Source organism: Ricinus communis, chromosome 10 (genome assembly GCF_019578655.1).
Source record: "Ricinus communis isolate WT05 ecotype wild-type chromosome 10, ASM1957865v1, whole genome shotgun sequence".
Classification (NCBI taxonomy): domain Eukaryota; kingdom Viridiplantae; phylum Streptophyta; class Magnoliopsida; order Malpighiales; family Euphorbiaceae; genus Ricinus; species Ricinus communis.
In genome coordinates, this window is record NC_063265.1 from 12754870 (window position 1) to 12777284 (window position 22415).

A 22415-nucleotide genomic window follows, 5' to 3' on the forward strand; every position below is an offset into this window, starting at 1 on the left:
TTTAAGAAAGATTATATATATATATATATATATATATTCTTTTTGGGCTTTTCATTTAGTGGATGACCTGAAAGTTAAAGGTCTATTCAGGTCCAACAGCTAAAGTTCACATGCAACATAGCTTACACTCGTTCCTACACCTTATTCAACACTCTGCCTTTAATACATTGGCAATTAGGCATATTCACTACAGACAAACCATAGCTTGCAGGGCTCTTAGTTCTAAATTGGAGTTCTACATTGCAACAGCAGCATGTGTCCACTTCATAAGATGTCATCATCAATTGCAGACAACAACAGCCCTTGAACAAACTCACTCCTCTTGGCCTTCTCTTCCTGATCCTTAATTGATAGTGGTGATGACTTCAATTTTCTGTCAAAGAAACCAAAATATTAAATGTTGATGCCAAATTCAGAAAATGAAAATGGTTGTTTATCATCTGAATTTCTCTGCAAGCAGAATCATAATATCCAATAAACATAGAATTTCATCCATCCCAAAGAAACCTATAAATTAAGGACCAAGGAATTGCTAGACAAATTACAAATTATTCTTCTTTCCGCAGGACCATTATAACCCATAATTTCCCCAACTCCCCAGTAGGATTAACATTCCTCTTCTCCAAACAGTTCCTTGCCTTCCGTTACCCTTGGCCTTTCACTCTCCCCTGAATCCAAAATCACCACAGGAGAACATGCCTATCAGCAGCAGATCTCATCTTGCTTTTAGACATGCATTCCTTTATATCCTATTTCTCAAAGATTTTCATATCAACATTTAGTTTATTTAATGAAAACTTTAACATGAGAAAATGCCCATCATAAATATGGTTCTTCTCCAGAAAATAGGTAATCACACATCTAACTTGATAAAGAAAAACTCAGAAATTTGTGTCGTCGAGAGAAAATAGAAAAACTTTATGTGTATGCACCAAAATGGTTTGCTAATGAGGTGTGGCTTCATTATCAGAGGGTATATTGACATCTACGAGATCAAATGTTCAGAGTCTTATTTACTCAACGTCCATATTACAGTCTGGTACATGCAGGATTCATAATCCAGCATAAATTCCCCCAGTCTTCCCCCTCAAAGCCAATAAAAAGATTGCATATTCAAAAAAGAACCGAAGTTTGTATTTTGGTGAGTTAGATAGCACAAGAAGTGGATTATGACATTCTTATTAGGTTATCATCTATTAGAAAGGAACATTACCATTAGAGATGCCCTTTCTTTAAATTGGTGAAAACCATTATGGGGAATACTTATTGTCTATGACATTGCACTAACTAAGATAGCTTTTTCAGGAACTACTGTATTTATATATGATATTCTAGCATTGCTAAGCAATATTCTGCAAACAAGGAGACAAGAGAATACAGAGCATACCGTTCTGATTCATTCTCATTTGAGCTTTTCTTGCTTGAGCATGTTTCTTTTGAAAATGAAGGCTGAGCACTTGTAAAATCATCAGCCATAGGCAAAATGAATGAAGATAACAATGGATCAGGTGCTGCATTAGATGAAGTAATTATACAGGAAGACCCCCCAAAAAGAGACTGTAGATTTCCTTCTCGGAGCTCTTTCCTCAATAAAGTTAGCGTTGAATGATGTCCGCTTTTACGTGATTTCCTCTTACGCTGCATGTAAGCACTTGTTAAGGAACTCAAGGTAGGCAAGCCATTGTAGGATTATACTTCAAACCAACAGCATTTCAAAACTAAACTTTGCAGTAAGAGCTAAGAAAAGTCTCTTGCCGAGTGAAATAACCTAAAGTTATCGGAAACAGTAAGATAACTTCAATTAACTAAACAAAATTTTAGATACTCATGATACTCTAAAGAAATTGCTACAATCAAAGCCAGCATCAAATCTACAGAAAAGGATATCTTGAAAATATTTCCATGTTGTAAGGTAATGTGTGCAACCATATCAACGCCCACCCTCATGGCACAAACTGGACAAACCTGTGATAAAAGAGCACCATCATAAGCAAATTTAGCCTTTTAAAAGAAATCTTCTTATCATTAGGAATAAAATAAGCATATAAGTATCATCTTTATATAACCAAAAAAAGTTCCAAAATTTACAAAGTTCATTAAATGAAACTTGTAAAAATTGTAGGAGTTCTCCAAAGTATAACTCAACTTAATTTAAAGTCAGCAAAGTCAAGTTTCCTGTCTTGTAACTAACAATGATACTCATGTCCTTGAAGAGATTGACAAAGCTAAACAGAACATAATCAGGAAAATTCCCCTATCATGAAACATGAGAAATAACAGGCTAGCTGAAACCTATTATGAATGGTAACTGGAAATTAGGCACATTTGTTTGCCTTGAGGCAAGCACAACTCCAAAGAAACTTCAAGGGAAGTACTGTATGCTTACCCCTTTGCTCCTCAACTTCACCCAACCAGTGAGGATCCAAGCTACCTAAATTATTTGTCTATGCCCATACGAACTTTTAAATGACACTGGAAGAACATGTAATATTTACTTTTTACAGCATACATAAATTTGAAATTGTAACCATTGAGTAGCATTGAACCATGCACAAGTCCTGCAGATATCTTACAGAATATATGGAATTTTGAATTCGCATAACTAATAATATTGCAGCTATTATCTACTGAAAAGATGTCATAAGAATTACCCCATTCTTTGCCTCCATGGGATGCTCATCATCAATATGGCAGCACAACCCAACAATATCAAAATATTCTGAACAGAACGGGCATGGAAACTCTTCCCTTATATCATCATCTCCATCAATTTCTTCAAACCCCATAAACACATCTGCAGTTGCAAGAACAATTACAATTAGTTCAAGTTCAGTCACCCTCAAAGGTGCTAAGCCTCATATTGATAGATAGTTAAGCAGGGAAAACACATTAAAATTAATATCAAAGAGAATAAAATTGATACTGAAAGCTCACTGGATAGTTTTTTTTTTCCTTAATGGCATATTAAACTCTCAATAAAGCTTTACCATCTGAAACATATCATTCAAACGTCAAAGCCTTCACAATGTTATTCTTTCACTATCCAAAAGAACCAAAATTATAAAAGAAACTAGTAGCTAGATATCTATTTGAGGTTCTGTTTCAATCTTTCATGTATAGATTCTAAATCTTAGTCCTTTACTTCTATAACAAAAATCATCTAACTAATCTCGTCTATATGAGTGCTTAGCTTTAGAAAGCTTCAATGCCTTGGCAAAAATTACCTATCTATCATCTTTATCATTTCTCAGAAACCAAAAGCAAAACCTTGAAGTTTCTACTTTCCAGTGCACAACTACGATCAAGTAAAGTGAAGCGGCACAACAATTTTGCCTTTGTGGTGGAACTATGAGTCACAATTAAACCAAAAAAAAAGAAAAGCTTAACAAAAGTCAAATTTCCTCCTACATATTATCAAAATCTCAAGCAACCCATCAAAATCCAAAACCAAAATCAAAAATCATTAAAAGGAAAACTTTTGAAGCACAAGAAGGAAATAACAAATGGGTTTCACATATCCAAGCTCAAACTAATACAAAAACTTACATAAGGCTTAAGAAAACTTTGATTCATATGATTTTCTCAGTAACCAGATAGAAAACAACATCAATAAATAAACCGTCTTTTATCAGAAAAGCTCACCAGATCGAGATTGAAGCACTGATTGGTATCGCTTAGAAGCTGAAGAGAGACGAGCGCTCCATGAATCAGCATCCATAGCTTTCCCTTTTTATTTTTCTTAAATTAATTGACTAAAAGATAAACAAGCTCCAGACTCCTCCCAAAAAAAGAAGCGATCTTTTATAGAAACCGAACACAGTACCCAGTAAAGAAATGGATGGATTCTGGAAGCAGTGATCTTAAACTTATCAGGGCAAGGGGAAAATGATGATATATAATAATATATATTTAGTTTGGGAGGTGCAGGCTCTGAAGGAGTGAGATAATGAGGAGAAGAAGGCCTTTTTTTTTTTTTTTTTTTTGTGCGTGTGTTTTCCTCCTCTCTCTTCTTCTTGTGGAAAGAGGAAAAGAAGTATTATCTGTGTTTTGCTGTTTCTTTTATAATTTTTCTGTTTTGTTTTATATTTGTTTGTCTTTTTTAGAAAATCTAATTATTTGTTTGATAAATTAAAATATTAAATTGGCTGCATGACTTGGATATTTAGATAGGTGTAATATTATTTTTGTTGGTCTTGGAAATAATTTCTCTTTTTAATTTTTTTATTTTTTGATTTTTTTTATTATGTTTTATTATGATGCTACTAGAAATTGCTTTGACAATAATTTGTTTTTATAATATATTTTTTATTTTGGGCTATTCTTAATTGTGATGATATAATATTTTCTTACAACTCATGTGATTATCAGTAATTTAATAATATCTATATTGGAGTGTATTATGATTAAAACCATTCATATTAATCATTTCTTAATAATACTTTTCATTGGCTAAACTTGGATTGATATTTAAAGTGTAACAACAATTACAAATACAATTCTTACTAAGTACTATGCAGCACTATTAGACTCATCAATGAAATGAAAATACTTCTTTTTTTTTAAAAAAAATTGTTATTCTTGCACCAATATATTGCACATATAAAAGGGAGGTAACAACTTTCTTTTTAATTTCAAGTTCGAGTATGTATTTGAAATATTTAAATTTAGTTCAATTACTTTGTTTTAATTGCTATTTGAATAAGTAAAACTATTAATTAATAAAATTTTAAATTCAATTAATTTTATTTTTAATTTTAAATGTAACTGATTATAATTCGATTAATATATAAATAAAAAATAATTACAATTCAATTAGTTTTTAAATAATTCGAATCAAGTATTGTAAAATTTGACTCATCAATCTATTTAAGTAATTCGAACTTAAATTTAACTTAATTGACGCTGAACTAATTTTAAATATTATTTTTATATATGCTATGATAATTATTATTTTTATATTTAATATATAAACTAATATCAATAAAAATATTTAACATATATATTTTATTAATAAAAATAAAAATTGACTGGTATAGTTATTATATAAAGAATAATAAATTTAACTATAAAATTTGAATATAAAGCTAATTCATAAATAAATATATTTAATATACTAATTAAATATCTAATTTTATTCTACCAAAAATGCATATATTAAATTAGTTATACTTAAATTTAAAATTTATTTAAATTCAATAAATGTGAATAGTAATTAAATATTTGATAACAATATATATATATATATATATAATTTTTGTCATTAGAAGATAGTGTACTTTTTCTAATTCTAGTCAATTTTAAATATCAAATTTTATTTTTTAATGATTAAATATTAATATTAATTAATAAAATATTATTATATATAATTAATATTTAAATTTTGTTCTAGAATTATAGCTTCTATGAAAAGGTTAATAAGAATATTTTACACAAGTAATGATAAAAATCAAATAATATTTAATTTACGTATATAAATTGAGAGTGAAAGTATTTTTGTTTAAAACAGAGGGAAATTGAAGAAAATCCGGTTGATACGAAAACACAAACAAATTGTATTCATTTTTGCAAAGGTAAACTTATCGGAGATGTCTCTTTTTATTATTATTTTATTTATTATTCTTGTTAATATTTTCGTTTTTTTTCCTTAACTAATCTTCACCCCCCGACCCATTTATTGTCAGGCCACTCAACATATTCCACCTTCCCCGGACCAGTTCAATCCTCCGATCTCCGACGACTCAGCTTCTCAAAATAATTTATTGATTAATCATGACACAAGATGTCTCAGTTGATTCAGATCTATAAGTAACTACTTGCGTTTTTCTTCTTTCTTTAATCTAAGAAGAACAAATATTTAAAGAGGTGTTTGGTTATGGCGTCGAGAAATAGAACGTTTTTATTTAGGAAATATAGAGATGCTTTAAAAAGCGTCAGAGTTCCGTCAACTCAATCGACGACGACGTCTACAAGCTCCGTCAGTGGTCCGGTGATCGAGTTAGTTAGCACTTCGCTTCTACAGAACCGCTCTTATGCTCCACTCAGTGCTGAGGATCCCGGTAATTCCAGGTAACTTCGACTTCACTCTTTATTTAAAGAAAAGAAATTAAAATTAAAGAAAGTGAATTTATGCTTTGATTTACTCTTTCTAAGTTTAAGATCTGTAATGTAATTGTGTAATAGCTAAGTTTAAGTTAATTTATAAAATAATGTTTAATGTTTGTATTATATAATTGAATCTCAGTTTTCTGATATCTGAATTTGAGGAAAGACCAGAAGAATGTGGCTTGAACAAGTAGCATTAGTTTAATAGGTGATGGGTGAAGAAGTTGATGCCTCAATATTGAGTTTATGATTACATTTGGTAAACTTCGGAATTCAGAATTGGATCCTATTTAAGTTTTTCGTTGCTACACATACATAAATATATATATATATAATTGAAAATGGTCGAGTTTTAGTAAAAATAACGTCTAATTTTATGTACAATTTGTTGGAAGACCTCTAAACTTTATTTGGTGATCTCAAAATAATTTTTGGAATAGGATTACCTCATGGACTTAGACATCCATTTCTAAGGGGTACTGAATGAACCCTTGTAGAATTAATTTGGAGTAGACCTTAGAGTTTGAGCTGTAGCCAAAATTTGTCTTATAATGAAGTTCTTGACCTAAGACCTAACCAGGAGGCATTGCATTATAGAAGTATTGGAGAGAGCTTAGATTTGAGTGTCTTAGCTATAGATTGCTTCACTGGATTGAAAGTTGAAGCGTGTCTGGAAATAGCAGTTTATTGGCTTTATGAAATGAAGATTATCGATTCTCATGGACTGAAAATTTAAAATTTCTCTTGGAGGTGGTACAAGAGTTTGATAGCGGCGAGGAAATTCTTGGTCTTTGTAATGGTGATTGGCTTAAGTTATTTGAGATGTTTTATGTGGTGCGCACAACTCTCAAATGTTAGATTGGTTTTGATAGAGATGTTTGCCAGATGCTTTTGTTATTAAAATTCTAGCTAGGAATTAGTTAGTACTCTTTCCTCTTTGAGTATGAGCTGCAAACTCAACATATAACTGATGGTGGTGATAAAATGCAGGGCATTTCAATTTTTTGGTAGAACGAAGTACAAACACTAATCACTGTCTGGAAATTTTGAAAATTTTAGCTTCTTATTACTGTTTGACTATGCTGTTAATGCACGAACCAACTTGGGTGGCATAAAATGTCAGACAAGGAATATCATACGTTGTTTTCTTCCTGCAGTAAAGGTGCACTTACAGTTGGTCTCCCACCAGCTTGGGTGGATGTATCAGAAGAAATAGCTACAAATGTGCAGCGTGCACGTATAAAAATGACCGAATTAGCTAAGGCTCATGCTAAAGCTTTGATGCCTTCGTTTGGAGATGGTAAGGAAGATCAACGCATGATTGAGGTTCTTACTCATGAGATAACTGATCTTATAAGGAAATCAGAGAAGAAATTACGAAGACTTTCGGCAGCTGGGCCTTCTGAGGATTCAAATGTGAGAAAAAATGTACAGGTATGTTTTAATGGATGTTGGATTTCAGCCTTGTATTCTGCTGTTTTCTCTTTTCTATATGCAAGAGCATGATCAGTTGATTTAATTACTTTATCACTGATGAGGTTGCTCTGACTCTTAACATTATTGTTAATCTGACTCACTTTAGAAGTTGGAGGATTTGTACTCGAATAGGATTGATAACATTTAACTGATAACTTTTATGTTAGACAAGACCTAATTTTCACGGCTATTTCGAAATGTGGTGCCTTCAAGGCTGATAAGGTTTTCTTTTATATTTTCATTTAACACTCTTTTGCAGAATACATATTCAAATATCCTATTCTAGTTGCCTGGTTATTCTGGTTAGATAAGTGTACATATGCCTTCTTTCTTGAATTGTATATTTCCAGCTTCATACTGTTGAGATACATGGGCCTCTGTGCCTCTCCTTTTCCTTCTTCTCTCATTTAATGAATTTAGAGACATTAGATTACTTCTTCCTCAAACCCTTCAGCTGCACTTGATAGCTGAAAGTAATGTCTGCTACCAATGTGGTCCTTTATGAACTTAGTAATTTCAAAGTTTGCGTAATTTGAGAGTGCATATAAACTTGTGCCTGTGAATGGTGGTTTACTCTTATGATTATGAATAATGCTTATATTACCATAATTCTTTCGCAGCGCTCTCTTGCCACAGACCTTCAGAATCTTTCAATGGAACTTCGTAAGAAACAATCAACATACTTGAAGCGTCTCAGGCAACAAAAAGAGGTTTGGAGAGAACTCAAATCCTTTTTAACTACTAAATGGTAGAAAATTGACTATTCCAAGAGAAAGAGAGAGGAAGGGATGAGAGGAAATCTATTTAGCAGCTGAACATCTATATTGTATTATCTCTGTTATTTTACTTATTGGTGCTTGGAATTGTTTTTTGGCATGAGTTTTATTATACTTAGGAAAACTGGATGTTTCAGTTCTGCTTCATTTATGTAAACATATAAGGAACTGATATCTTGCAGCTATCATATGAGTTTAGCATTTTCTTATATCGCTGTTTGTTTGTTCATGCAGGGTCAAGATGGAGTTGATCTAGAGATGAATCTAAATGGCAGTAAATCCAGAATAGATGATGACGATTTGGATGATATGGTAGACTGGTTTCTGATTCTCTGCTGCTTAATTTCACTGTTAAACTTATCACTTGTCTGTTAGCTTTATTAACACTTTCCAGTTAATGTTATAGGATCAATTTTATTTGTAATGGCTAAACTTTTATACTCATTTTCCTCCAATAATCGTCTGGTGCTTAGAATATTGTACATAAATGATACATTAGGTGTTCAGTGAGCATCAGATGGCCAAGCTAAAAAAGAGTGAAGCATTCACAGTGGAAAGGGAAAGAGAGATCCAGCAGGCTAGTGATCAGTCCTTTTTTCATTTTCAAAATTAACACTAAGCTGTTGAGGTCTTCTTTATTAACTGAAGCCATTTGCTTTTCTTTATTTATTTATCCCTTTATAGGTTGTGGAGTCGGTAAATGAACTTGCTCAGATTATGAAAGACTTGTCTGTACTTGTTATAGATCAGGTTAGGAGCTGCCTGTCCTCTCGTATTATACAAACCTATTTTCATTTCACATGCCAGTAACTGAATCTGTTTCTGCAAGCAGGGAACTATTGTTGATCGGATAGATTATAACATTCAAAATGTTGCAACTACAGTTGAGGAGGGGCTTAAACAGTTGCAGAAAGTACCCTTCACGATTCTTATCCTCATTAGTGATATTCTTTTTATGAATCCAACATCTTGTTTTCTATGGAAATTTTTGTTTAAATGGATCTCGTCCTACAGGCTGAGAGAACACAAAAACAAGGAGGGATGGTGATGTGTGCAACAGTGCTTGTTATCATGTGCTTTATCATGTTGGCCCTGCTAATCCTCAAAGAGATATTCTTGTGATTTGTCAGCGCATATGACTTCCAAAGATTCAGTCATTCTCATCATTGTGCCCTCCCCTACAACTATCACACGCTTATAGATGCAGACATGTCTTGTGCAACAGAGGAATTGTAGAGCTCGCAATTGCCCTTTCACAATCAGATTCATTCCCTGCTGTTTCTTTTCTTTTTGTTCAAAATTTCTTAAGAGGGTGGTCTTTACTAGAGAATGAATGCCCTGGAAAATGTATAGAACTTTTGTCACGTACCTGTAATTGATTCTGATGATTTTTCTCGGGGAGGTGGGTGGCTTGGTTCCAGCAATGCTTCCACTTAAAAGGAGATGAGGCTTTTTTTTTTTTTGACTGTCTGTATCGACTTTCAATCAAAAATAGAAAAAAAGAAAAGAAAGAATGTATCAATCAACTATAGTTTCATTAGATTCTGTTTCAAGTTTCATTCTATCTATTCTTGGAATAACTAAATAAATGAAAAGTTAATAATTTGCATATTTTTCCATGGACACTTTGCTGTTTGCCCGCAACCGATGGTTCAATTTGTGACTTAGCACTGCAAGTGCAAATATCGTTGCTGCATGTTTAATGTAAAGTAAAGAGTCAGGCAGTCTTGCAGGAGCCTGTATCCCTTAAATAGAAGCGGACCGTTCTAGTGTAGTAATATATCAATCCATACCACTCTGATTTTATTGCTTCTTACTTCCGTAACAAATAACAAGAAAAACAACAAATAATTAAGATCTTTTGCTTTGTCGTGCAAAAGAATCCTACACTTTCATTATAGAATATAAAAATCTCCTCTGACTTGGAAAACTGTTATCAGAGTTTTTCTGACCCAAAAGTTGCTCTTGATGGGTTAAAGAGTTTGTTTCTATTCATACATAATACATAATGCATGACATGAGAACTAATTAATTAATAGTGGCTTAATACACCCGTAGCCCTCTGAACTTTTCTAAACTATGACTAACTTATAGACACATTTTTACTCGCAATATAATTTTCTACGTTCAGTTCCATGGATGGATGTCATATATAATTAAATGTTAGATTGTTTTTGAAAAAGAAGAATAGTTATCAGCAATTAGTGCCTTAGTCATCCATATATTTGTTCCCAAAACTTATAATTATTGGTAGTAGGATGATGGTAACATCTTGGAGATGTGTTGTACGGGAGAAAGTCAATGATACTTAATCTATTTTTCTACACTAGCCAATGCATTATTTTAATGAGTGTATTCAATTTCATTGATTCTTTTATTACTGCTGACAGCGGCCATTTGATTACTTGCTACAACAAAATAAGGTATGGCATGACGCATGTCATTGCCTCATCAACCTGAGCGTTCAATGTAATATAAGGAGCGGCTTTGCAGTCAATCATGTAATTCCTTGAGCTTGGCCGACAAATGGCTCAGCTAGTAGGTCCTGATGAAATAGAGTCACTCAGGATTGAGTTAGCAGAGATAGGAAGAAGCATAAGATCATCATTCAGAAGTCGTGTTTCAAGTTTTCGCAGTATTTCATCTGTGGCTGAAGATGAAGATGAAGAAGAAATTCAGTTGCAATGGGCTGCTGTTGAAAGATTACCCACCTTTAGACGGATTAATACTGCTCTTTTCCGGGAAACAGATGGTGAAGGGAAAAGAATCGTTGATGTTGCCAGACTTGGAGTTCAAGAGCGCCAAATGTTCATAGACAAACTCATCAAGCACATTGACCATGATAATCTCCGATTATTGAAGAAACTTAGGAAAAGAATTGACAAGTAATCTTCCTTTTTATCCCTTTCTAAATATTAACTGAAATTTCGATGCATACAATACGTATCGTCCATCCCATCGTTTTAGTTTGTTTATGAACAAATTGCCAGGAATATGAACTGCGGACAGGTGTCTGCTCTACACTTGGGCTAGAGAACTTTGCTGCATTTGATCAGTAGGAATATTTTACTCTCAGTATAATTGCTTTCTTTACGTTTCACAGGGTCGGTGTGCAGTTGCCCACTGTGGAAGTGAGATTCAGAAATCTGTTTGTCGAAGCAGAGTGCAAGCTGGTTCATGGAAGGCCTCTCCCAACGCTTTGGAACACTGCTAATAGTATGCTTTCTGTAAGTAACGAAATTCTACATCGAAGTGACTGGCATCTAAATCTAACAATAGAAGTTAAATAAATCAAACCCACAAGTGCTAATTCCATTTGAGCTATCTGCTTCTCACAGGAGTTTATCACTCTACCTTGGTCAAAACAAGAAGCCAAGATTAGCATCCTGAAAGATGTTAATGGCATTATCAAGCCAAGAAGGTAACTTTGTATCTGCGATAAGTACAGTGAGTTGAATTTTCTTCTTTTTTAATTGCATGCTAAAATTACAGCACACTGTTTGCAGGATGACTTTATTGCTTGGTCCTCCAGGCTGTGGCAAAACCACATTGTTGTTAGCCCTCTCTGGAGAATTGAGCCATTCTCTTAAGGTTGCTTTAAGTTTTAAACACGATTGAAGGGAAAAAAATTTACTGGAAGAAACTAAAGCTAGAATATGTTATTCAACAGGTTAGAGGAGAAATATCTTACAACGGATACAGATTGGAAGAGTTCGTTCCTCAGAAGACCTCGGCTTATATCAGCCAATATGATCTGCATATTCCAGAGATGACGGTCAGGGAAGCAATCGATTTCTCTGCTCAATGTCAGGGCATTGGAAGCCGAGCTGGTAAGCAATTTTATATTAGAATTTTCAGTCAGTGAGAGAAGTGGACAGATGGAAGATGCAGGTTTCAATTAGAAGTTGGTGGCTTTATAGTGAGATTTATTTGAAATTGTTGGGGCTTATTTCTATTTCCTTTATTAACTTGGTTGTCCTTGCATGAAAGAGATCGTGACGGAAGTCAGTAGAAGGGAGAAGCAGGCAGGGATAGTTCCAGATACTGATGTGGATGCTTACATGAAGGTACCCATTTAGCCATGTCTTAACCAAAAAAAGAAAAATCTATTTGAAACTGAACTGAAGTGAGAACTTATGAATATACCGTTATAGTTTCCATGCTTATCTTATGTCTCTCTCTTTTCATGACAGGCAGTATCAATTGAAGGACTGAAAAGTAACATTCAGACAGACTATATTTTGAAGGTAGTTTACTAGGTTTGAAATTAACTATCCTCGAATTTTTGTTGAAGCATGGATTTTTCTGGAAACTTAGTTGCTATACCTGTTTGTCTCAGATTCTTGGACTTGACATATGTGCTGATACAATGGTTGGAGATGCCATGAGAAGGGGTATCTCCGGAGGTCAGAAGAAAAGATTGACTACAGGTTGTTTATGTGTGAGAAAAATCCTTCAGTTTAATTTGTGTATATTCTTGTTGATGTTATGCTGAGTACAAATCTCCATGATTGCCAATTTTCTTCCATGAATTATTTCCTGCAGGGGAGATGATTGTGGGACCTGCAAAAACACTATTCATGGATGAAGTATCGAACGGCTTAGACAGCTCCACCACTTTCCAGATTGTATCTTGTCTGCAGCATTTGGTGCATATTACTGATGCTACAGCATTGATTTCACTCCTTCAGCCAGCACCAGAGACCTTTGATCTATTTGATGATGTCATTCTGATGGCAGAAGGGAAGATTGTGTATCATGGCCCACGCCCTAGTATTTGTAGCTTCTTTGAGGAGTGTGGATTCAGGTGTCCTCAAAGAAAAGGTGTTGCCGACTTCCTTCAAGAGGTGGGCTTTTTGAAGTTTCACATCCCTTCAGATTTAACTACCAAAATAGAAGCTACATGAACCTTTTATTTTTCTCCAGGTTATCTCCAGAAAAGATCAAGCACAATATTGGTGCCGGACAGACCAACCCTACAATTATGTTTCTGTAGATCAGTTTGTTAAGAAATTCAGAGAATCTCAGCTCGGCCAGAAGCTAACTGAGGAGCTCTCAAAGCCATTTGATAAGTCTGAAAGCCACAAGAGTGCTTTATCCTTCAAACAATACTCATTACCGAAACTGGAAATGTTTAAAGCTTGCAGCAGGAGGGAATTTCTACTAATGAAGAGAAATTCTTTTATATATGTGTTCAAAACTGTACAGGTAGCTTCCTTTATGTTTGAAAAGCTATGATACTCAACTCATAAACAATCAGCTTAGACATGGCGCACCACTCTCTCTTTTGCAGCTAGTGATCATTGCGGCAATAACAATGACAGTTCTGCTACGCACTAGATTGGGTGTTGATGTGCTCCATGCAAATGATTACATGGGTGCTATATTCTATTCAATCCTTCTATTATTAGTAGATGGATTTCCAGAGTTGCAGATGACTGTCTCAAGACTTGCAGTTTTCCATAAACAGAAAGAGCTGTGCTTTTACCCTGCTTGGGCTTATGTGGTTCCTGCTACTCTTCTTAAAATTCCACTTTCATTGCTAGAAGCTGTTGTTTGGACATCTCTCACTTACTATGTTATTGGTTTCAGCCCTGAGGCTGGAAGGTGAGTCCAGGTTGCGAAGTTAAAAAGTGAATTGTTCTTAAAATGAAAGAGGATAGTGGCTGCTGCCACATTTAGGACCTGCCAGGAATTGAAACCTGATTTTCTTTAACCATATGCTTATTGGATAATCACAAGTAGCTTCTAATACCCAATTTTTGCTGTGTTTCTTTAGATTCTTCCGGCAGTTGCTTCTACTCTTTGTGATACATCTGACATCAATATCAATGTTTCGCTTTATTGCCTCAATCTGCCAAACCACGGTTGCTTCAACAACCTTTGGCAGCCTCTTTATATTGACTAGTTTACTCTTTGGTGGTTTCATAATCCCAAAACGTAAGTATATTTATATTTCTTCTCCTTCCAACAGATTTCTTAAATGACAATTTTGCTTACCTGTTTCTCCGGTTTCAGCTTCTATGCCTCCTTGGTTGGACTGGGGATTTTGGATTAACCCATTGACATATGGAGAGATAGGAATGTGTGTGAATGAGTTTCTTGCCCCTCGGTGGCAAAAGGTAAAGTTTCATTTTTGAACCAATCCACACGGCACGATGGCAAGAATGATGCCATTGCTTCAGCTTAGGATAACAGCAAAAGATCAGAGTTATGCCACCCATCCATTTGGCACAGGAAAATTGGTGTTTCTTTAATGGAAAAAAAACTGAGTTTCTAAAGGAAAATCTTCTGCAACTAGGAATATGATGTCCCCTTGCAAGAGTGAATAGTTAAGTGATTATATGCTCTACAATTAATTTCCTTTTCATTCTATTAGCAGATTATGTCTGCTAACACAACCATTGGACAACAAACACTAGAAAGTCGTGGACTGCACTATGATGGTTACTTTTACTGGATATCAGTTGGTGCCCTGCTAGGATTCACTGTGCTATTCAACATTGGTTTTACCTTGGCATTGACCTACTTGAAACGTAAGTGTTCTTCCACTGCTAATTAGCCATTTCTAAACAGCAATGCATAATGTAATGTGTTCGTGCTAAGTGAAGCCATCGGTACTCATGCAGCTCCTGGAAGAACTCATGCTATTATTTCTTATGAAAAGTACAATCAACTGCAAGAAAAAGTAGATGATAATAATCACGTTGACAAAAACAACAGACTCGCTGATGCTTATTTTATGCCTGATACAATAACTGAAACGGGTAGGCATTCTTTTCATAATCTGGTAAAAAAATTATTAATTAGAGAACATTAGCACAGCAGGTGATGTTTTTAAGTCTATTTTTGGTATAATTGTTTTGGTAAATATAAGTTTGTCACATGCCTTTTTCTTAAGTGGCGCCATTCTTAAATTTGCAGGAAGGATGGTTTTACCTTTTGAGCCCCTTACTATAACATTTCAGGATCTGCAGTACTATGTTGATGCACCTTTGGTAACTATGATATATTTATTTTAATCTGTTTAATAGGAAGAAGTAATTGAAAGTGCCATCCTTTCTGTCTTAGGAAATGAGAAAACGAGGTTTTGCACAGAAGAATCTCCAGCTTCTTACTGACATTACTGGTACATTCAGACCTGGTATTCTTACAGCATTGATGGGTGTTAGTGGGGCTGGAAAAACAACTCTTATGGATGTTCTTAGTGGAAGGAAAACTGGTGGTACTATCAAAGGAGATATAAGAATTGGCGGATACCCAAAGGTCCAGCATTTATTTGCTAGAATATCAGGTTATGTAGAGCAAACCGACATACATTCCCCACAAATAACTGTAGAAGAATCTCTGATATATTCTGCATGGCTAAGGCTCCCGTCTGAGATTGATCCAAAAACTAAGTCTGTAAGATATCTTTCCAAAGCTGAAATAGTAATTATTTCCTGGACCTAATTAATAACACTAAATCGCCCTGACATTTTTTGTAACTCTTCTCTCAGGAGTTTGTGAATGAAGTCCTTGAAACTATTGAGCTTGACGGAATCAAAGATTCTCTAGTAGGCTTGCCAGGGATTAGTGGCTTATCTACTGAGCAGCGTAAAAGGCTGACTATAGCTGTGGAGCTTGTGTCCAATCCGTCTATCATATTCATGGATGAACCCACTACAGGTTTAGATGCAAGAGCAGCTGCAATTGTTATGAGAGCAGTGAAGAATGTAGTTGAAACAGGAAGAACAGTTGTTTGCACCATCCACCAGCCAAGTATTGACATCTTTGAGGCATTTGATGAGGTATGCGCCCTGATTCCCTCTGGCTATTCCTAAATGTACAACCTATTAATCCATCTGATTCTCGCGCAGTTGATTCTACTGAAAATTGGAGGGCGCATTATCTATTCTGGGCCACTGGGCCGACATTCTAGCAGGGTCATTGAATATTTTGAGGTTGGTCTTGCTTATCTTACATTATTGTCATGGAGATGCTATATTTCTGCCTGCTGACGGAAATCTTATAATTCAGTCTTGATTAAAATTCTCTGTTTCTTGCAAAGAATGTTCCTGGGGTGAAAAAGATTGAGGACAACTATAATCCAGCGACATGGATGTTAGAGGTTACCTCCAAATCTGCAGAGGCTGAGCTTGGAGTAGATTTTGGACAAATTTATGAAGAGTCCACCTTGTATAAGTAAGTGAAAAAGACTGTGATGCTCTTTGTTTATTCAACATTGGAAGCATAAGGTGGTGTTTTATGTATTAAGAATTTATGCCTGTATTTCTATATAGGGTTCCTCAAAAGCTCATTAGTGATGGAAACTCTAATTGCTCTTTGACTGCAGAGAGAACAAAGAATTGGTAAAGCAACTGAGTTCACCGATGCCTGGTTCAAAGGAATTGCATTTTTCTACCCGTTTCCCACAAAATGGTTGGGAGCAATTTAAAGCTTGCTTTTGGAAACATCACATGTCGTATTGGAGAAGTCCTTCATACAATCTGACTCGCCTTGTTTATATGGTCGCTGCGTCTTTCCTGTTCGGTGCGCTGTTCTGGCAGCGTGGAAAGGAAATGTTAGCCCATACATTCTTATTTATTTCTTATTTCTTCTGGCTTTTAAAAGACCATGAAATTGTAGTCATAATGAAAAATCATGTTTCTTCTAACAATAACTACTGCTGTTACAATTCTTGCAGAAATAACCAGCAAGACCTGTTCATTATGTTTGGTTCGATGTACACTGCAGTAATCTTCTTTGGTATAAACAACTGCTCATCAGTCTTACCCTATATTGCTACAGAACGGACTGTTCTGTATCGGGAAAGATTTGCAGGAATGTATTCTCCATGGGCATATTCACTTGCACAGGTTCGTATCTCATACACTGGTCCAGGTTTTATCTCATTCCTGACACGTTTGTAGTGCAAGCTTCTCCAGTAATAACCTGAAATTAGCTGTTGATAGGGCATGAATTTTGGTTTCTGTAGGTGCTGGTGGAGTTGCCATACTCGTTCATTATAGCAATTATATATGTGGTCATCACTTATCCTATGGTTGGCTATTCCATGTCTGCTTACAAGATATTCTGGGCATTTTATTCCTTGTTCTGTACATTGCTAAGTTTCAACTACATGGGGATGCTTCTGGTATCTCTGACACCAAATATTCAAGTGGCTTCAATTCTAGCATCCTCCACATACACAATGCTCATTCTGTTCACCGGCTTCATTGTACCAAGACCAGTAAGTTTTCTCATCATCAAGCTTCAAATTTATGTGACGATTATTGCTGTAATTGTGTTTTGAACTTTGTTGCAGCGTATTCCAAAATGGTGGATATGGCTGTATTATATGTGTCCTACATCTTGGGTCCTAAATGGTATGCTCACCTCACAGTTTGGGGATATAGACAAGGAAATATCAGTATTCGGCGAGACCAAAACTGTATCAGCTTTTTTAGAAGATTACTTTGGTTTTCACCACAACTTTTTGGGCGTTGTTGGTGCTGTACTCGTCATCTTCCCTTTTGTCTTTGCTTCTCTTTTTGCATATTTCATAGGCAAACTCAACTTTCAGAGAAGGTAAATTTTGTAATCACATATCGACATATTAGATAGTGCAATCTGGTTTAGCATTTTATGAATTTGGGTATATTTTCAAGGATCCCTGCAACTCATTCTGTTATCAGTACCTGCAAGTATTTCTCTTTACAGTAATATATTAACTAAGTCACTGAATAGCTAGCTTTCGTAGCTCAGTTGGTTAGAGCACCCGTTTAGTAAGCGGGAGGTCTTGAGTTCGACTCTCAACGAAAGCATGTTATCTTCTTTTCTTTTTCTGAAAAAGATCCTCATTTATTGGACTGCTTTCACATCCATCTCCGCTATTTCTGGCGCAAGCAAATATAAAATGAGAGCAGAGAGCTAAACAAAATCCAAACTTTATTTTGCTCAATGATAACCTTTTGGTTTTGATCAAATGATACATTTTCATTTTCTGTGCCTTCCCAGACAAAATATGGGATGCACTAAGAATACATGACTTTGAAGTTTACTTCGACAATAATGAGTGCAGAGTTAAAAAGAACAGATCCCGGACTATAAATTAGATTCAATTCTTCTTCTTCTTTACATTAATTAATTCGGAGACTGTGAAAGACTCGGCAACTAAGCTAGGAAGTGTTGTTTTCAGATTGAAAGTCAACATCTGAAACAGTTTTGCCAATAATCTCACATCTGACATGGCTCTGTGAGCTGATCCTTCCAACTTAATTCCAAAAGCCTCACGCAGACCTTGCAGACTTGAAGAAATCTTCAGTCCTATTAACAAAGTCAAATATGAAACTTTCAGGTAAAAATAAGGAAATTGCCTACCAAATTCTCAGTATCTCTGCAGAGGTATACAAAATAGAGAAAGAAAGACCTTTAGATTTCATCCATTTGCGTGCAAGAGGAAGTGTGTCCATAAATAGCCAATTACAAGGAACATCAACACCAGAACGTTTGAATTCATTAATCAAAAAGGGTACATCAAAAGAACGACCGTTGTGAGCTACTAAAAGTACATAGCCACCAGGTTTTTGACGGCTTCTGATGTACTGCAATAATATAGGTATCAGGTCTTCCATCCTACAAAAATTCCTTGACCAATATTAGTATACATCTGATAAATAATGCGAACAGATTTAAACTGAGGTGCAGTTATGCCAATGAAGCAGGTGATTTTGATATCACATGCAAGACAGATATGAAAGACCATAAGTGTCGCTCAGCAAGGTAAGAAGAAAACAATTTCAGTCATGTTAAATAAAAGAGACAGCAAATGCCAATATGGCACGAAAGTGGAAAATAACTAATAGAAAACTAGAGGTATATGTCGATTTTCCGTGGTAATTCAGCTTTTTAAATAAGTTCATACATATGCATATCCTTGAAGTTGAGAATCCTAATCCTGAGACACAGGAAAAGGGGCAAGGTACAAGCGAGGAGATTTTGAGACATAAAGACATTGTGTAACTCAAAACAATGAACTCTGATTGTTCACCAAATGATTAAATGTGCATCATTTGCTCTAGTTTTGTTGTTTCTCCAATAATAGGATTGTAATCCACTAGAGAACCTCAACTCCAAGAAAATGGACTTAGTAAGAGCTAATGATAGGACAGGAGCAGAACTAGGCATCAAAGATTGGGGAGGCTGAAATTACTTGGGCAATGATCTCACAGTAAATAGTCCGAGGAATACTTGTGACATCCCATCCACAGAACTAATTGTTGTAACTCCATTCTTATCACTCTCTACAATACTTAAATATAGGGTGTGTTAGCACACAGGATATCTCACATAACAGGCTTTGGAAGGCTAAATGTTTAAGCCTCCCCCTTGCTAATGTGATGCTGTTTTCTTGGTTTGAAATTCTAGGTTATAGCAGAGCAATTCACCATTGTACGAAACATCACCCTCTTCTAACAAACTCAGAAAGCATCAACAGACTTGTTTGACCAGAAATCAGATGTCATTCTGATTCTGGAAAATTGGCCCAACTTATATAGAATTCCAAATATCGGAACACGTTGACTCTCATATTCAGCTATCCATGTGCTGATAGCTGATTGGAACAGGGAATACTTCATTAGGCAGCAATGATGCAGGATATAGACAGCAATGAGGTAGCTGCCAACACCCTTACCAGTTAATACCCCCTCCCAAAAGAAAAGAAAAGAAAAGAAGAAAGAAGATATATGACCTGAGAAGTAAAATGCTATCTTTCAATTCATAGACCAGTAGTTAATCATGGAAGGAAGCCCAAGAAAACAATTAGAAGTTAAATAAGAGTACCTTGGAACATGGGGTTTGCAGACCATATGGGTCGTGATGCCGTGAATATGTGAGTTAGGAACAATGCGTCCAGGATTTATTAGTGTCTGAAAAGTGCTGTTTTCACCTCCATGGAGATCTTGTAGCGCAATCTCAATAATTCGCTCATACTCTCTGCTAAATCCAGTAGTCTCAAGATCAAAGACAATAACTGTCACAAGTTTGGCCAGGTCATTATTCTCAAGAATCTCTCGTCGGATATCACAGTATCGAATATTTTGGTATTCACTTATTTCAGTTTTGCTTATACTCAGGGTGGCACTAGTTGAAACTGTTTCATCCAAAATTTCATGCCTGATATTGGTTGATTTACTATCATATTGGGTGATTTTATTTGTTCCTTCTGTTTTTGTACTTACAGGTCTTCTAATCCAACGTCTACTGTATCCTCCTTCAAGCCCATCGGATTTGGAAGCAAGCAGCCTAAAGCTAGATTTGTTTCCACATTTCCTGGCCGAGCTGTGGAAGCTTTCCTGCCAAAAATTAGCTATGGTGTGCAGTCTGCATCTAGGAACTTGCAAGATTGAGAAGCACATAGGAATTATCCTCATCTAACCCAAGCTATAACAGAGCAAGACTGCCAGACATGTAACTTGCATCACATGATCAATTTGCTTAAACCTGAGAATGAATAAAGAATAGATTAAGGGAATCAGAGAACCATCATTCTGAACAACCAATTGTTGTGACATCTAGTATAAAAACACAAAATAGGAGGGTGAGTAATATACGCGACACATGTAGGCAGATGGAATATCATACCTAAAGTATTGATCTTAAATTAATTGGATTTGGTATGGTTGGCTTGTTTAGGAAAAATACACAATCGTCACTATGAACATTGGTTAATTTCTAAGCATTATTGTGATTCATGTCCAAAAAGCTCCAAGTAGAGGGAATGTTTCTGTGTAAACCTCCATAGTTCTAAGAATGTGCTTGTGCGAGTGTTTTTGGTAATTTCATTGTCTTTTCCTTATTATCCTACAATACCAAGGAAGGCCCTAGTCTTAACTGCTTGCTTTCTACCTCAACAGAGAACATTTCATTTACTGGATTTCAAATTCTGTAAAAATATAACCAAAAAAAAGTTAACTAAATTGAAGACTTCTAAATTGCCTCAGTTAAGATGTATACTTGATGTGAAACCAAACTTAGACAAATAAATGTCTCGTTTTCTCTACAAAAATCTCAAGGTAATCTCAACTAAAGAACACATGAGACGAAAAGGCGGATCACAGTCTCCTTTGAGCACAATCATTAAACTCAGAGTGAACCCAAATAACAAAACTAAGCATAAATTAATAATCAAGAGAAGAACCTTTCATCTTCAATTATATTAACATAAGAATCCAGGAAAACACTGCATACTATATAACCCCACCCTAATCCATAATGCAATACATAGCCCCAAACATCAAGATCTCCACTTTACCCAGACCATAAAAGAAATACCTTAAACGAAGGGCAATAGCAAGAAAAGAAAACAATCCATTTACCAAATAACTAAAGCAAGGGCCCATCATCAATTTGAGAACATTTGAAACAAATGAAACCAGCTAGTTCAAAGACTAGTCTTTCTAGGAAAGTAAACAAACAAACAAAGCTCCAAGTTCGTATACGTAGAAAACAACAGAGAGAGAGGAACCTGGAAGTTATATAAGAAATGGGGAAAAAAGAGCATATAACTTAAGAAATGGAAGAGACGTTTAATTTTATGGAAGCAGTTGAGGAGCAGGAGAGAGTGGCGGGGGAGATAAAAGAAAGAAAACAGAGAGGAGAGACACTTAATGTCTGAATCATATAGCAAGTTTTTTGAATCTGAGTATCCGATCCACGTCTTTCGCTTCTTCTATTTTTAAATTATCCTTTTTCTTTTGCTTTTCCAGAATGCATAAATTGTTCAACGCCATTGGATTGAGAATTGCTTACGAATTACAACTGTGGGCAGTGGAACGTGCCGATGCTGCCGCGTGTGGGTTTAGTTTGATGGGCATATTTCCATTTTGTTCGGATTCGGACGCAAGAGAAGTCCATGGACCTTAGTAACAGGGATAGGACCTTCCTCCTTCTTGGGTTCTAAAAATGATGACTTGCCACATAAATTTGCTGAATGCGGCTGCGCATTAGTTACTCCACAAATAAATATAAATGCTTAGATAAACTCATAAATAAATATAAATTGTTAGAACGTGATTG

General features: G+C 35.3%; 4 protein-coding genes and 1 non-coding gene across 10 annotated transcripts; 3 read left to right on the forward strand and 2 right to left on the reverse strand.

Annotated features, from left to right (window-relative positions):
- LOC8287136 (protein DEHYDRATION-INDUCED 19 homolog 3) lies at positions 1-4028 on the reverse strand. Its single transcript, XM_002512434.3, has 5 exons — positions 3643-4028; positions 2652-2794; positions 1888-1965; positions 1388-1644; positions 1-373 (listed from the first exon to the last, which is right to left on the reverse strand). Exons 1-5 carry the CDS (start codon positions 3716-3718, stop codon positions 265-267), a joined length of 663 nt encoding a protein of 220 aa, XP_002512480.1. The 5' UTR covers positions 3719-4028; the 3' UTR covers positions 1-264.
- Positions 4029-5489: 1461 nt separating this feature from the next.
- Positions 5490-9894, forward strand: LOC8287137 (syntaxin-43). 2 transcript variants are annotated; one of them, XM_048370147.1, is made up of 9 exons: positions 5490-5570; positions 5682-6066; positions 7260-7536; positions 8199-8288; positions 8589-8666; positions 8854-8931; positions 9039-9104; positions 9187-9267; positions 9369-9894. In XM_048370147.1, the coding sequence occupies exons 2-9, from the start codon at positions 5873-5875 to the stop codon at positions 9474-9476; spliced, it is 972 nt and encodes a 323-aa protein (XP_048226104.1). In that variant the 5' UTR covers positions 5490-5570; positions 5682-5872; the 3' UTR covers positions 9477-9894. The 2 variants fall into 2 exon arrangements, with proteins under 2 accessions (XP_048226104.1, XP_002512481.1); XM_002512435.4 differs by lacking the exon at positions 5490-5570 and having other exon boundaries at positions 5634-6066.
- A 940-nt stretch (positions 9895-10834) lies between these two features.
- On the forward strand, positions 10835-18006 carry LOC8269793 (pleiotropic drug resistance protein 3). 2 transcript variants are annotated; one of them, XM_048369609.1, is made up of 24 exons: positions 10835-11239; positions 11458-11581; positions 11693-11775; positions 11861-11945; positions 12025-12184; positions 12345-12421; positions 12548-12601; positions 12694-12784; positions 12900-13201; positions 13281-13562; positions 13648-13961; positions 14134-14294; positions 14373-14476; positions 14734-14890; positions 14984-15121; positions 15279-15352; positions 15426-15758; positions 15854-16144; positions 16214-16297; positions 16405-16538; positions 16690-16917; positions 17041-17212; positions 17332-17586; positions 17662-18006. In XM_048369609.1, the coding sequence occupies exons 1-24, from the start codon at positions 10881-10883 to the stop codon at positions 17926-17928; spliced, it is 4329 nt and encodes a 1442-aa protein (XP_048225566.1). In that variant the 5' UTR covers positions 10835-10880; the 3' UTR covers positions 17929-18006. The 2 variants fall into 2 exon arrangements, with proteins under 2 accessions (XP_048225566.1, XP_015570494.2); XM_015715008.3 differs by having other exon boundaries at positions 10836-11239; positions 14737-14890.
- An 80-nt stretch (positions 18007-18086) lies between these two features.
- On the forward strand, positions 18087-18160 carry TRNAT-AGU. Its single transcript has one exon. It is a non-coding gene; the product is annotated as a tRNA-Thr (tRNA).
- A 107-nt stretch (positions 18161-18267) lies between these two features.
- LOC8280237 (exonuclease DPD1, chloroplastic/mitochondrial) lies at positions 18268-22171 on the reverse strand. Of its 4 annotated transcripts, none has more exons than XM_048369612.1 (4): positions 22149-22171; positions 20181-20840; positions 18766-18971; positions 18268-18662 (listed from the first exon to the last, which is right to left on the reverse strand). In XM_048369612.1, exons 2-4 carry the CDS (start codon positions 20768-20770, stop codon positions 18454-18456), a joined length of 1005 nt encoding a protein of 334 aa, XP_048225569.1. In that variant the 5' UTR covers positions 20771-20840; positions 22149-22171; the 3' UTR covers positions 18268-18453. The 4 variants fall into 4 exon arrangements, with proteins under 4 accessions (XP_048225569.1, XP_015570492.2, XP_015570491.2 ...); XM_015715006.3 differs by lacking the exon at positions 22149-22171 and adding an exon at positions 21865-22139; XM_015715005.3 differs by lacking the exon at positions 22149-22171 and adding an exon at positions 21716-22139.
- Between the last annotated feature and the right edge of the window lie 244 nt (positions 22172-22415).